The sequence below is a fragment of the Liolophura sinensis genome, chromosome 6 (assembly GCF_032854445.1).
Source record: "Liolophura sinensis isolate JHLJ2023 chromosome 6, CUHK_Ljap_v2, whole genome shotgun sequence".
Lineage (NCBI taxonomy): Eukaryota > Metazoa > Mollusca > Polyplacophora > Chitonida > Chitonidae > Liolophura > Liolophura sinensis.
The window spans coordinates 64,508,023-64,524,352 of NC_088300.1; the positions used below are offsets into that span (position 1 = coordinate 64,508,023).

Here is a 16,330-nt window from a genome sequence, read left to right on the forward strand (position 1 = left end):
TACACAGTTTTTGGACATTCTCGACAACTGGATGAAAAGACAAATTCCAAGGACAAGCTGAACTGTTAGGGAGCGGAGCATTCATGTTTATTCACCAAGATTTAATCTATGGATAAATAGGTTAAACCAAACTTGAATAAAGCAAATTTATAGTGTCTAATCTACCGAACAATAGGGCATTGGGGAAAATATTCAAAAACAATTCACTACAACAAATAATGAAGACAAATTACGAGTATGACCGTCGATGAAATGGCAAGGAAAAGATTAAAAATAAAATACATGTATGTAGGTGTAAACATTAATTGTAACTTTACAGTCACTCAATTTACCTGCATGATCACTATCCACAATTACCTCAAAATGAGGTGAAATAATTTACCTAAACCTGATTATCTGTGATGTACATTCTTTAGACAAACCAAAATACAATGTCTCATATCTGTACTGTATTGGCTGTGCACATCTGCTAATACTTGTAGTAAAAAAAAGAGAAAGACAAACTGTTTTTTATATAGGAACTTTGCTTGAAAAAGATCATAACTTGCACATCAAGACAATTCATACCAGATTCCTGTAAGCTCACAACAATATTCCCGCGCATCAGTCATGTCAGGCAAAATCACACTTTAGTGCCAGATTTGCAGCTTATTGGATAGACTTGTGTTCATGAGTCAGTCCCATCATTTTGAAGGAAATTCACCTTGAGAAGTGGGATTTCACATTGCATGAACTGTCACCCAATATTTGTTTTAGAAAGAAAATGAAAGATTTGTCCAGCAACAAAATGGTTGTGAACTACAATTTCTGCAAAACTAAAATCTTTGCATATCACCTGTATGTGATTGAAAAATCATTTCATTTTACCCCCAGTGTACATCAATAATGTAATCTAGACAACGGACAAGTGATTATATATCAAAATGTGTTATATACACTATAGGCTGCTGATGTATAGTAAAAATGGATTTAAGTCTAAAAGTGCTTTATGCTTCAGATCCCACAATGCAATGTGCATGATTAGGCAGTGCAGTCATTATGCTACAGGAGCTACTTTCACAAAACTTCATAAATCAATTTTCTCGTATCTTTTTTGCCGAACTATGATATCTAGGTTTATAAAAACACCATTACAAGGAAAGTTACAAAGTTTTGTGAAAGTGGCCCCTGGGCTATATGTAATCACAGCTGGGTATGCTACACATGTATGTACAAGGGCCACTGACTTCACATATCAAATTGTGTATACTTATCACACTTGAATATATTAATCAAATCATATAATCGCATTACAAGCTTGCATAATTGCCATCAGCCATTTTGTCTGTAGTATTCAGCCAATGGTTTTATCACATTTTAAATTCATTTCATTTCAAATATTACAATCAGAAAACCCAGAAATTATCTCCTGATGATTTTAACTCCATAGTTTTCAAGGCATTCCAATAATTTGTATCAATGCTCCAAAAAGTGTCAATTAATTTAAATATATTAAAATTTTCAGTATGTCATCCAGCAAAATATATACAGCCAATTAAAATTCGTACATATTTAACAGCAGTATTAAAATGTGCACAATTAAAACCAACAGCATGTTCCATCATATATACAAATTTATAAAAATTCTTTGAAGAAACTAAAAGAAATCATGCAACAGATGTTTAAAAAATTCAGCAGGCATAAACCCATGCTGGGCCAGATAATAATTGCTTAAATCTTAAAACCAGCTCCAAACAGGAAAAATAAAGAGAGATCATACAGCAGATGGTGTAAAGTTCAGCAGGGTTGACATGGCTGGTGCAGAAGGATTGTCCAATCTTTTTAGCAGTTCAGCAGCCATGCTGTGGCAGCCATACAGGGGGTTTCCTGGACGTGACAATACTTATCTGCAGTTTATGTTCTAATAAACAATCACAATCAATGTTTCTGCTGAACTGAAAACCTAATCTTTCACAAAACCATATGTAACTACAATGCATCAACATATTTTTGTTCACCGTATGCAAGGTTTTGACAACGTTTTATTGATTCACTCATAATGTTAAAATTTGTAAGGTTTGATCTTGGGCTTTTGCATAAATGCTGCATTCAGCCTGCACAAACACACAACTAACACTTGGCTTTTCCCTAAAGGATTACTCAACTTCCAAAGAGGTTTGCTTCCCACCAAGAAGGGCTTGCTAAACCTGCATACAAAACAGACGGAGCCTAATTGGATTATAGTCTGGTCTCACCTGGTCACAGCAGCAACAAGCTAAACAAGGCTTTGTCTAGACTTAATCCAATATATCCGCTAAAGTAAGACCCCACACTTAGTTCAGTTAATCCCATTTTGCCAATTTATTCTAGCCATTATTCAACTAGATTAAGATAACAACAACAAAAATCTAAAACTATTCTATTCACACATTCATGGCAAACACCCAAAAAAATTTCTATATTAGTTAAAATCTCAGATTTAAAGATAAAAAAACGTTCTAAATTATGCTTATATCAACTTCAGACTTCACAAACAACAATTAAAAATAGCTTTTGAAAAATCTGATGTATTTACCCTGTAAAAGATTCACTGCGCAAAAGCTTATAAAAATCACAGTTAATTTTAAAAGGAAAATCCTAAGAGATTATTTAAAATAACAACGTAAATTGTTAGCCATGTATAAGATCATCTGAGGAACACTTGTCTTCATTGTAAACCTTCATAAGCTTCAATGCTTTCTGTCACAAATTTCCTGAAAAGACATGAAATGGAAAAAAGTTCATGATTAAAATCAAGCATTTAAATGTCCATCCTTTGACTCACAAAGTCACATTAAAATTACATGTGCCACCTTTAATTCCAATCATTTGTTGAAAGAGATCTGTTTTAACAGATTTTCACCTGTCCAAAGGTAAAAGGTGGAGACAACATATTTAGTGGGTGTTGTGCTAATAGGTTTCAGGTCAAACTAATTAGCAAAGCTGTAGACTGAGCGAGGAAAGACAACAATGACAAAAAAACAACCTTGGAGAAATACCAAGTGTACCAATGAAACAGATCCACTGACAAAACTAAAAGACACATGCTTCAATGATAAAATAACCAGATTTCCAGTAAATTCTGTCCAATGTCTCTATAGGATTGTGGAAAAGTCCACACAACTAGCTCAGGTTTAGTCCATTGTCATTACTCATGCTTTTAAGATAAAAATTCTCATTACAAATGTGTTACCCCTGATCGTCTGCCTCTTCTTTCTTTTCAGTTTTGGAATAATATTCATTATAATCAATTGTGAAATTCAAGTTCAATCTTGTCCCACTGCTTTGTGGACCTAGTCCATAGCAGATACAAACTACCAAACAAATGTGGAAGGTAATGGCCGTGCATGTCGACAACCTGGCCTCAAAGAGACCAAGGTTTCAGGAATTCAAAATTTTTTTTTTTGTTTTTTATTTTACATGTACGTTTGGTTATTCGAATTCAACCCCTATAAATTGGGGATTCTCGCCAGCTTAATAGGGGAATTGTATTTTGGTAAATCGTATAATTTATTTTACTCATTGGTTGGCAAGATGGCTGCAGCCAATGCCTACAGCAAACTGCACTTTCTCTAACATATACATGTTTTAAGCTAACCATGTTGAAAATAATTAATGATGGACTTACATTTTCACTTTGCATAGAATTCTAATTGAAACTGCCTTTGACTTCCCAAATTACAGGCTCAGGCAAATCAAATTAACTGTTTGAGTTTCAGTGTTAAGTTATTTAGGAAGAACACATCACACTTATTCCTGTAACAATAGACTACAAGGTTACCAATTCTGCACACCTAGAACACAGGCCATCAGTACCTCTTGGCTATTTATCCTAACAGTGGGGTGTGGAACATTGATTGATTAAGGAGTTTCAGGTTGTTACATAATTACTTTAGCTGATAAGGCCAAGTCCACACAGACCCGGGGGGGGGGTGGGGGGGGTCAAAGAGGCTAGTCCTCCTTACAGGTAATTACCCCTTAGTCAGACCACAATTCTCACAGCTATATGCTCATTTCTCAGGTAACTCTATGTAATCCACAGCCCTGAAAGTATTATCAACACTGTGTACAAAAGAGCTGAGCATGTGACAATTAAATGGTCCCTAAACCTCTTAACTCACAAGCCTCTTACTTCAATACCCCTCACCTCCACCTGTCTCTTTACCACTCCTCTCCTACCGCATGCATAAAGTCCATACAATAACTATACTGAGGCTGAGATATGGACAGGCTCCACCTGTCTGAGCACTAGCCCTGTCACTTGTAAGTTGAAAAGTCAACTTGTTTACAAACCATATGTTCTCCAGTGTTAACAATTAATACAGGTGTATTAATCAACCAATTCCCCACCACAACAACATGTTAACCCTTGACCAATCAGAACGGCTAATATACACACTCCAAATGTTTAAGGGCATTAACTGTTCTACCCGCTGAAATACAGGTGTTGTTGCTCAAATCAGGTACATGCATAATAATTTCAACAACACAGTTTACAGTTATTATATTAATTTCAGAAACTATTACTGGGTCATTATTATTCAGAGACTGGCAATTAGTTTCCCCATTTTGTAGAGATAGTATAAAGACTTTCTGTCAGTCCCCTCCATTAAAAAATACACCATAAACTGTCCTCCTCCCCTAGTCATACTGAAGGGCACATATAACTCTCCATGTATATCCCAAATGACTGGTACCAAAAATTAATCCACTGCACAGGTGTAACTAATTGAATGAAGCCTTTGAATGTGACAAAACCACCTATTCAGTAAACTGAGAATGATAACAAACCCTCCACTAACTACAATGAGAATAACATAACAGTTTTGACTCTGGGAAAGCCAATGCACTGACAATAAATACATAACAGTTTTGACTCTGGGAAAGCCAATGCACTGACAATAAATACATAACAGTTTTGGCTTTAGCAAATCCTCTGAATGTGATAGAACATCCTACATTTATCCTATTTATTTGATTGGTGTTTTACGCCATACTTAAGAATATAAGATGGCGGCCAGCATTATGGTTTGAGGAAACCGGGCAGAGCCGACAGAAACCTACAACCATCCGGAGGTTGCTGACAGACCTTCCCACATATGGCAGGAGGGGAAGCCAACATGAGCTGGACTTGAACTCACGGCGACCGCATTGGTGAGGCTCCTGGGTCAGTAGGCTGCTCTAGTGCGCTAACCAACTGAGCCACGGAGGCCCCAACAAAACAGTTTTGACTTGACAGTAAAGGGCTATGAGTGTGATATAATCACTGACCCTACACTGCAATAAATACATAACAGTTTTGACTTTAGTAAAGCCTTTGAATGTGACAGAAAAACTGACACAATAACTACTCCCTAGCTAAATTCAGAATTTTCACACAAGTTCTGACTTTGGTAAAGCCTTTTAATATCATGAAACAAAACGGCACTTTAACCACCCACACACAGCACTGAAAATGATTACATAAACGTATTTAACCTTTTGAATTTGGCTGCATGGTTACTCTGAAAGCTTTGACAGAGGAATATATTTGTCTTTATGAAACGCACACTGGGAACTAATGATTCAAATGCCTAAAATCTTAATTATGTCTTACTAAACTGGGGTTGAAAAACTGTCTTAATAAATGATAACTTCAGCTTGACTTGCATCAAAAACAAGTCTTACATTTCCCACCTATCATGATCAGCATACCACCCAAAACAACAAACTAACCTGATGATATCTGGAAGTTCTGGAGCTTTGAAGATGTGCTTATGGCCGTAACCATGGTGATGTTTGAACTCCACAAATGTCAAGCTCTCAATTTCTGTAGAACGACCTGCTTTTGGCTGCATCATATAGCTGCAAAATGAAACACAGTCAAATGGAATGCAAAGATACAGTGAAATGTTAATTTTGTTTTTGGATTTGAAAAAGAGACTAGACACCAACCCAATCATATAAACATCACACCACTTCTGTCAAAAAACCAAGCTGTCCCTGTTAACATCATTTCAGCCATATTCAGTAAGTGTCTCCTTGGAGAAGGCAAACCTCAATGTTGACACTGTTTTTTCAGATAAAGTTTGGTATTGAAAAGCATTTTAAGAAGCACACGAAGGTCTTTACATCATACTTTTGATGCCAACATAAAAGTTTTTTCTCATAAGAAATTAATGAAACTTCACCACAACAAAAAATTCTCACATGGCCTTGTAAGGTGGATAAATCAATCCAAAGCAAGTAAAATGCATCACTTGCAAAATACTAAACTGGGTGAAATATAGCATTCACAATGCTGCCTCACTGACAGACAAACCCAATCCACACAACATGATGAGCTATCCAACTTTACTGACCTTGCTGGAATGTAACTGGTCTACCTCCCTACGATTACTGTGCAATCATGAAGTTTTTTTAGTCATGACAAACTCAGTATTGAATCCAGCTGTATGTTTTCAGCTACGTTAACACTAGGATAAAAATCTGTCCAGAGTGTGAGCCCTAACATTTTCAGTGTGTTGCATTCATTCAATCAATCAAACATATGGTATATAACACTGAGTGTAACACTGAGTGTGATTATGAAATTTATAATTTAGTGTTACATTTATGGTACTAAATTTAAATCTGTTTATCTTTTTCCACGTAAAATGTACCACATGGTTTTGTCTATTAAATATCCCAAGGCACCCAGTTTTCGATACTAGCAGAAAGTACACTAGCCAAAAAATCAAGTTACTGCTGTCAAATTTCAAGCATAGACAGAGCAATTTTATTTCAAACATCATCCTTTCAAACAGGATGTGCAGTAATTTGTTCTTAACTTCAGCAATTAACAGTTCAACTCACTTGTTGCTCGTTGCCATGAAGTTGTTTTGTAGGTTTACATTGTCAATTCTAGAGGTCAGAAGTAAATTTCTGTCATGATTATCTTTCCTGAACTGAAAAAAGCGTGCCATCTATCCAAATTCATTCTTGGGCATGAGATCAGTTACAGCGCGTGTGAACAGTAATATGTTCTAATACGTTATCTATTTCCCAATTAATCTGTATAGATTTCAGTTTACACTCCTGACCGACTTCCCGATATTGTGTGAACGTGCTGAAGGGTCATGTTTAAGAGTCACATGGTCCAATCAAAAACAGCCGTCAAACAGCAGTCATAGCACACGGAAGAATAGGTTGGTTGTGTTGTGTTACCCTGGGAATTATGACAGCTTTAAACTGTGGCCATGTACACTGTACTTACTCTCTTCCCCCAGCTCAATTGGAACGATGCGATCATCATGTGCGTGCAATATCAACAACGGGGAGGTGACATCAGCTATACTGAAAACAGGAGAGAAAACGAGTTCAGTGGTACAAAATCATGTACAAAAGCACACAAGTATGAAAATAAGCAGCAGGATAGGACAATGTCCTGTTCCAAGTAGTATTTTGACTAGGGTTAACTGCTTGGTGCAGGACAAAAACTGTCATGCACTGTAACTTTGTAATAATGTGAATAGCTCTGAGATTTACCATTATGTCCTGCACCAGCTTAAACACGACTTTCAGGTTGGATGCACTGTATACATATAGTGGTAGTTTACAACACAACCACAGCAGATGAAGCAGTTGAAACATACATATCAGCCATTATTGAAAGAAGGAAGGAATATTGATAAGGAGATGAATTAAATAAAAAGCATGATGAAGTATTTATTCAACAATGAAGCTTGTAATAAAGATAATAATAAATATCTGTCTTACTTTTCATCACTTGCAAAATGGATATCGTGGTCTCTGATCGTGTCAGGAAGATGGAGCTGAACCCAGGTAGGTATTTGTAGGGCTGTAAAGTCAAGAGAAAATTCCATGGTACATGTAGGATTATCACCAGTCACACGTAGTTTCACAAAATGACCTAACATACCCTAATTCTTCAACCTTTTCAACTACCATTGTGTCCAATATTTTGAAACATTCTGAGAGAACTATGGGATGTAGAAGCAGTTTGATGAAGTTTGCATCTTTATTGACACAAAAAAATCATTTTTTTGTTCATTTATGTATACATAAATTCAACTGAAAAGGTGCTTTGGTGGTTGAAAATATTGAAGATTTACATAAATCTTTGTGTTCCTCATATAAGAAATGACTAGATTTCACTCATCTGGTGGAGGCTCTCCCATCACACTCAAGTTAAATATTCTGTCTGTCTGTTGAAGAACAAGTCCCTACGACTTGATACACTCTCATCTCAATAGTATCTGAAAACTTAATATCTTACATGAATTTTTAAACATTTTCTTTCACAAAATCAAATGTCATCATGAGGATAAATCCAGAGATCTAATCAGAGCGAACTGCTGCTTCTCCCCAAGCTGAATACAGAAAACAGGTCAATAACTCAGTTTAAGACTTACTGCAGCAAACGGATGGCTGGTGGCAGCATCTTGTATGTTGTTAAATGGAGATTCAAGTACAAACACCCACAGGAACATCATCTGAAAAAAAAGGACATGACATGTTACAGAATCTGATGGGATGCACAGATCATGAATGAGACAAGAACTAATTCATGTATTTGGTATTTCATGCTGTACTATTGCTGTTTTAACAAGCTATCTTACCTTGGGCAATGCCAGTTGAACAGCTTTTGCACTCTTTACAGCTAGAATCAAGCTACTGACAGTTTGCTTAATTATTTTCTATAATAGAAGAGCTTAACCGGGGATATTTTATTCATATGATGGCCATCATGTATATGGCTGAATAAAACCATGACCACAGGGACACCAGGTAGAACAACAAACAATCCAAGTAGAGATCAGAGGAAACCCTGGGGGAAAAAACTAGGAACAGACCCAGAGGAAACCAACCAGAACCAAGAGAAAACAAGGTAGAGCCCCAGAGGAAATTTGGCAGAATCCCAGGGAATACCAGACAGAACCCAGAGGAAATCTGGCATAATCCAAAGGAAACTAAAACAGAACCCAGAGGAAATGATGTGGAGTCCAGAGGAAACCAGGTAGAGCCCAAAGAATACCAGGCAGAACCCAAATGAAACCAGACAGAGCCCACAGGAAACTAAGGATGTCGGGCAGAACCCAGAGGATGTCAGGCAGAACCCAAACGAAAACCAGGCGAATCCTTGAGGAAACCAGTTAGAGCTCAAAGGAAACCATGCCACTCATCCATCAAGTAACAGAAGAAAAAAAAAAAGAGACTGACCTATGCCTGATGTAAAGCAAGAATGAGCTGGATGCTCTATGCTTATTCCTCATACTTTGTTAACATACGGTAACAATTTAAACAAACACTTACCTGTACTTCGCAGCATTTTCGCAACCTTCGTTGTTATCCTACAAAAGAAGAAGAAAAAGTATGTCGCTGAGAACATCAAAATACACGACACAACGCGGCGATAATCCATGATAATCCAGATTACAAATATCAAGCATCCACTGCCTACAAAGGTGAGAAAAGCACAAACTGCTTATAACCATTCCCCATTCACCTGAGGTATAAGAAGGCCCTCGCTGGTATGTTTGTCAGGTACCTGGTGAACGGTGGTGGTTTACTTTTCTGCCTATAAACCTAACTGACCTATATAACCAAAAATTATTGAGCTGGCGTTAAATGCCAATCTAATAAATAAATTAATCAAGATTATTGTCATCTTGTAAACTAGAAAGACTGCAAAAGTATAACATGTACATGTACGTGGTGAAAATGTCAAACTTTAAAAGTTCTTAAATACAGCTAAACTGAATTTCTTGTCACCAACCCTTTCACAGAGTGTTTACAGAGTTGTACCCCCTTTAGTCTGACCACTGACAGCATTCACAACATGGTCATAATAACAGTAAAAAAAATCAGAACAGGATTTTCAAACACTCACCCTGTGCCCAGAGAATGTCCCCACAGAAATAGGGGAGATGACCCTTTCCTCTTCTCAATCCAACGATAGACAAACAAGGCGTCTTCACACACGCCATTTTCTGTTGGAGAGCCAGAGGAGTCCCCATAGCCTGGTGACAAAAATAGGCACCAAAATTACAAAAAAAGATTAAAACAGATATGAGGTTATACCAAGAGAAAAGGAACAAGAATATAGGGCTATATATATATAGACAAGGATGGAAACACAGCAAAGTGGTAGTATTAATAAATATAAATCTGTCTGATATATCTGGCTTAACCAAATTTTCAACAATAGCATAAAACAGCAATGTCGAATTATTCTTTTCCAATCTTGGTAAAAACGCAAACCAGGCTAGATGTAAACACTAAAATACACTTCAAAATTTGGACACAAAATACACTTCAAAAAATCACATTTTTTAATGAACATGATAACCAATCTCACCTCTGTAGTCAACAGCAACAACATGAAAGTCCAGACTAGTCAGTAGCTTGTACAACTGAACTCTGTGCCAGCCAGCTCTAAAGGGAGATAACACATCAATACAGGGTTAATGGTGGACAAATAAGATATTGGTAAGGGAAAGTTACTTATAAGTGTGTGGTGAACACAGTCTGTCTAATCACTGACTGCTGGGGAATATTTTAAATTTCATATCATTTCCCTTCAAAACACAATGTTCACCTATATCAGACTACAAAGCTAAAATACTGAAGTACAAACTTATAGAAAGTTTCCCATGAGCATGTTCATACTTACTGAATGTGAATCATTGAATGATTAGTGTCCAGACTTAACTACTGGTCTTAATTATAAAGATTATAACCTGTTTAAACAGTACGTTACCAACAGGGTTTCTGACAAATGTAACAATGACTTAAATCCACTAAAAACAATAGATTTGGGAATGTAATAATGACTTAAATCCACCTAACACAATAGATTTACTGTTAAAGCCGATCTCCAGCCAGTCGCCCTGTACGGCTCAGTGGGTGGCATCATAGATGGCCAATCCATGTTTAGGTGTCCTAAATGACCTGGCAATTCATTTAACAATGATTTCATTTTCTATGAATTCTAACTACACAGTTCGTTGTCATATGACTGAAAAATTGTTAAGCATGACGTTAAACCCCAAGCACTCACTCTAGCTACAAAGAAGCAAATACACTGCCACATCAATTTGAACCCATAGTGGACGACTTTGAAGTTCCGATTTATGGCACTAACATCTCTGGCCAGACTTTAGATTCTGAGTTTTCTGATACTGACTTTGACCTTTGTCCAGACATTTACAACTGCCCTAGCAGTACGGGCTGGTAAGCTATAGATTTATCCTGTGCCACACTATACATGTTGTGTGTCTATCTTAATATTTAATATTTATTTACTATTCTTTCCCTCTGTCCACTTCATAATATATATCATTCTATTCCCCCGAGGGATTCTAAATTCATACCTATATGCAATGACAAGTACCTTCACATGTTACTGTCGGCATTCCTAAAAGCCTATGCCTTTACGGGCCTATAGCTGTGGACAGTATAAATAAATGCTTATGTATGATATGGACACCGGGTTAGTGTACAGACATTTACTATCTTTCAGCTTTCAGTTCAGTTAATAGTATTTTATAACTATCGTGTGCAGATGCCGTTGTGGAAATTCAACTCTATTCCTCTCGTTGATTTCAGCTGTAAAGTGGCTAGAGCACAACACCGTTGTGTGTAGTAGGTACATAATCGTTCTATCTTTGCAGTAAATCCATGCCTTCCCAAGGGCCAAACCATCTGGAAACAAAAACACTCCAGGGTCCTTCGTGAACCTATCTTTACAACCATATGCAGAACAGCAACCCATTTAGTGGATAAATTTGATATGGCTGTTGTCACTTTTTTCAACCCTGGTCTAAATGGCGAAGCTCTCACAGCTCGTAAAGTTTAGAATTGTATGACGTAATTCGACGAAGACTGACGAGTGTTGGTGGAAAAAAAGTATAAAACCAGCTTCATTATGTAGTGATTTTAAGTGCAATTTCACTCGGATTAATGTAACCTTTTTCAATATTTTTTTCCACTTAATTTAACAATGTTAATAGGGGTAGCTAATTATGAATAACTAAGAAATGTGGACACTAATCCTAATAATACAAAAGAAATTACCTTGTTCCCGTGTTTCCATGAAGATATAAAAATATAGGTTTTCCACTCGATAACGAGTTTTCAAATGTGCTGTTATCAATTATGTCACTGTTTGTGGTGATACTGCTTGGCAATACTTGCCTGGAATGACAGAAAACATTTACAAATCCTTATCAAAAAAAAATCAAATCTTTATCAAAATAAATATTGTCATTATCATAGTTCACACATTTAACTCCTACTTGGTTCCATTTCACAAAACAGTTCTCTGTTTTTCCGGACAACCACCACTGAATTCACATCATGTATGTTATTCTGAATTAAATGTCAGGGCCCACTAGCATTAGGAACACCTATCACTAGGTGCACATAACTAGCATGGCAATCTGCACTCTACGCATTAGGTTCCCATTGCCTATACTTCCTCGTATCATTAAATGATCTTGGTGCTTGTGGAGCCATTCAAGAATTTTTTGACCAGAATGTCCAATGTACTCACCACACCCCTAATGTTTCCTCCTTGTGTCTTAAATGCATATTCCTGGCTCCTTCCAAACCAAATTCACTTGGATTACTCAAGTTAGCCAAGGGAGGCCATCTGACTAGAAAAAAATGTATTTATTATTAGGACCTGAATTATCAGTTATCTGCAAAATAGTGCAAATAAACATTTATGGGACTCCCAACTGCAACATCACAGTTCAAAAGATAAAGTTTGGCCGTTATATAAGGGGCATCATTTCACAGAGGCATTGCAACTATGTACATATGCACTGCAGGTTGGTTTGGTTGCATGTCACCCTAAATGATCTAAAAATTCGACCACAAATGAGCATTTTTGGAGTCATTATATATTACTCTTGCTGATAAAAATTACAGGTCCAAACACCTCTCAAAGTACCTTTCTAAAATCAATACAACTCCCAGAATCTGAAAAAATGAGCAACTTAGTCATGGACAAAATTTCCAATCATTTAGGGTATACTTACATGATGCTGCCTCAATGAAAAGCCTCACCAAGAACACCAGGCATAAGGCCGACTCACTGTATTTTGACATTGAGTGAAATATTATGGAGTCAGCCTACTATTGTGAAGAAACAAATGAACACTGCACAAAGATTTTCGTCATAATCAGACAAACCTCAGGACAAAGTTTGAAAAAATGAGCAACTTAGTCATGGACAAAATTTCCAATCATTTAGGGTATACTTACATGATGCTGCCTCAATGAAAAGCCTCACCAAGAACACCAGGCATAAGGCCGACTCACTGTATTTTGACATTGAGTGAAATATTATGGAGTCAGCCTACTATTGTGAAGAAACAAATGAACACTGCACAAAGATTTTCGTCATAATCAGACAAACCTCAGGACAAAGTTTAGGACTTGCTGTCTATATTACAATAACAAACCTACAAGACTCCTATCCAATCATAAGTTCTTTGCTAGAAATGTAACAGATTTTGAGTACAGAATAACTGCTACATAAAACGTCATAAAAATATATCAAGTTTGTTAACTATTGACAGTAAATATGTTATTTCACAAATTCCAATATCTTTACCAAATTCTATATTATACACTGTAACTTACTCATATTCAGAAAGATGACCTTTGATGGTATCCATGGGTTAAGCCAAATGAATCCTGGGATACATACGTACACAACGACAAGACCAGACCCCACAGTTTTGAAGAGAAATCGCATCCACCATGGCATTCTGAAACAACAAACCATGATAGAAACAGCCAAGAATTCTTCCACAAACAATTACAGTTTCTCTGAAGAGTGAGTAAGTGCTTGGGGTTTAACGTCGAACTTAACCATTGTTTCTCTGAAGACAAACTAGGCCTTTCAGGTAGTTTTGCACAATGTAATTTCCCATGAGGGAAACAGTCTGATTAAAGTAAAACTGGCTTAGCAATGTAGAGAGGTAAAGAGACACTGTATAACTGAACAATCATGACTCCCCTTTTGTCCTCACACATCCACAAAGGCATTTCTGTTTAATTGACACATCTATAACGTTGCTCTATGGAAAGTCACATCGGTTTGCAAATACATGTAGCTAAGTTAGTTACTTCAGTTAGTTTGCCATATTCTTAGCAAAGTACATTAATAGCATTATTGTGTATGTCACAAAGATTCTTTATTCACTGCTTAAAACACTATATGTACTTCCACAAATTCTGAGGTTTTCTGACACGTTTATCTTATGGTCATAAAATCCCCTCTGATGTACATACACTTATACTGATGTACATGCTTCTCAGCTAGTGGTCTTCCCAATTTTGAAATTTTTCATCCAAAATAAGGCCAGGAAATTTGTGAACATCGTCAGGTCAACAAAAAGGTTCTACCAACTATGCAAATTATGATACACAACCATGTGAATTCAAGATATATAGCTTCTATATAATATGTGATTTCTTCATGTTAAATTGCTCCTTTCAGGCAGAAATTAATGCGGTACAGTTCATGTGATGCACAGCAAGATATTAAATATTTTATAATGTCCAAAGATGAGTTGATTCTGTAAGAAATGTTTGGTCACACAAAGAAAACAGCTCATTTATGCCAGAAAGCCAAAGAATGCATAAATCTTTTGAGGACAGCCGATAAATAACTAAAATTGGAATTGATATTTGATTGAAAAATATGACTTTGTTCTGAAATTTTAAGTTTTAAGCTACCCTAATTCTTCTAATTTTGGGAAATCTGATCTGCTCTTTTTAGCCAATACACAGGTAATTTTTAACAGAAATAATCAATACATAATTTTCCTTTCCTCACATTGTTAGTCATCTAATAGAAAAACATATCCATATATTTATTTGCCCAGTTTTCTCCCACCATATGGTGCTGGTTGTCGTCGTTTAAGTGAAATATTTTTGAGTATGGCATAAATCACCAATCAAATATAAAAATAAATAAATCATATATTTACTTTTCTGACAAAACTTAGAGAAAAATGCAATGAAATATTTTTAGATTTCAGTATTACCTTCATAAAAACAAGTTTTATTTTATTTTATTTATTTGATTGGTGTTTTACGCCATACTCAAGAATATTTCACTTATATGGCAGCGGCCAGCTTTATGGTGGGAGGAAACCAGACAAAGCCTGGAGGAATCCCATGGCTATCCGCAGGTTGCTGCAAGACCTTCCAACTTACGGCCAGAGAGGAAGCCAGCATGAGCTGAACTTGAACTCACAGCCACCGCATTGGTGAGAGGCTCCTGGGTCATTATATTGCACTACCATGTTAACCAACTCTTCCATAGAGGCCCCTAATAAATAAAAGAAGAATTACAGTAAAGCCAGTATGTTAGAATGTGAGTGTTGAAACACACATGCAGCTGTATTTCACACGAACTTTGTCCAATTAATTAGGTGTTGACTACACTATTAATAAATTGCACTCCATTAATGTTAAGTTCTGAGTGTTCCAAGTGATTCTCAGAAAAACCTGGTCGCCAGATATATAATTCGACATTTTCCTGGAGTAGAGAATGCGATATCAAAACAAGGTCAAATGTAATAAGGGACTTTTGTCATCAAGCATATGCATATTACACTATTTCATCACAATTTTCACATATGAAAGAGCAACTGTTCATGCCCAATTTAATTTGATTTTGAAGACAAAGCTACACTGGTTGGATTGGCCAATTTCAGGGCTTCACAAAAAGTATACGTTTATTAGTCTACGCAGAATAATGCCCCCGAAATAAGCTTAACTGAATATATTGCAAACATGTGAAAAGGTTGATGAATAACACTCCCTGGAGAGGTTCGTCACGACAACATCTGTGCTCATAGCCCTGGTGCAAATAAACTTTATTTAATATGTGCATACAGCCTTGAATGGACTTTGACAAATGAATGAAAGAGTGCTCTATCTAAGGAAGAATGTGTTATGACAAGGAAACAGTATAAATTTCAATCCTGTATAACTAATCGATAAGTACCGGGCAATAGCAACCTTTGGACCCTACACTTCTACACGTACATGACAATGAAGTTACAACTACCGATACCTGTTTTTTGTTGACTGGTTGGACGATTTCACTTTTAGACTGTCTTTATCACTTCTGTTTTTGTCTAAATTTTCTCTTTTACTGTTTCCCCTCTGACCATATCGTCCCTTCTGTGTCATCATACAAGAACAATTCGTTCCATACACTGTTTACACACTGCTACTTTGTTTGACCTAAAAATCTTCCGTCGACCAGCTGAGGAAATGTAAACAGTCAAACTCTTCTGTTTCT

The 16,330-nt window shown here is 36.5% G+C and overlaps 1 protein-coding gene across 1 annotated transcript; it reads right to left on the minus strand.

The window, feature by feature from the left end:
- Positions 1-80: 80 nt before the first annotated feature.
- LOC135467430 (lysophosphatidylserine lipase ABHD12-like) lies at positions 81-16,279 on the minus strand. Its single transcript, XM_064745203.1, is given in 15 exon segments — positions 81-2,732; positions 5,734-5,862; positions 6,853-6,944; positions 7,242-7,332; positions 7,756-7,801; positions 7,804-7,837; positions 8,412-8,471; positions 8,473-8,492; positions 9,313-9,350; positions 9,890-10,019; positions 10,358-10,434; positions 12,076-12,195; positions 12,554-12,656; positions 13,651-13,778; positions 16,100-16,279. Coding segments are annotated over 15 exon segments (1,236 nt in total). The 5' UTR covers positions 16,222-16,279; the 3' UTR covers positions 81-2,686.
- Positions 16,280-16,330: the final 51 nt, after the last annotated feature.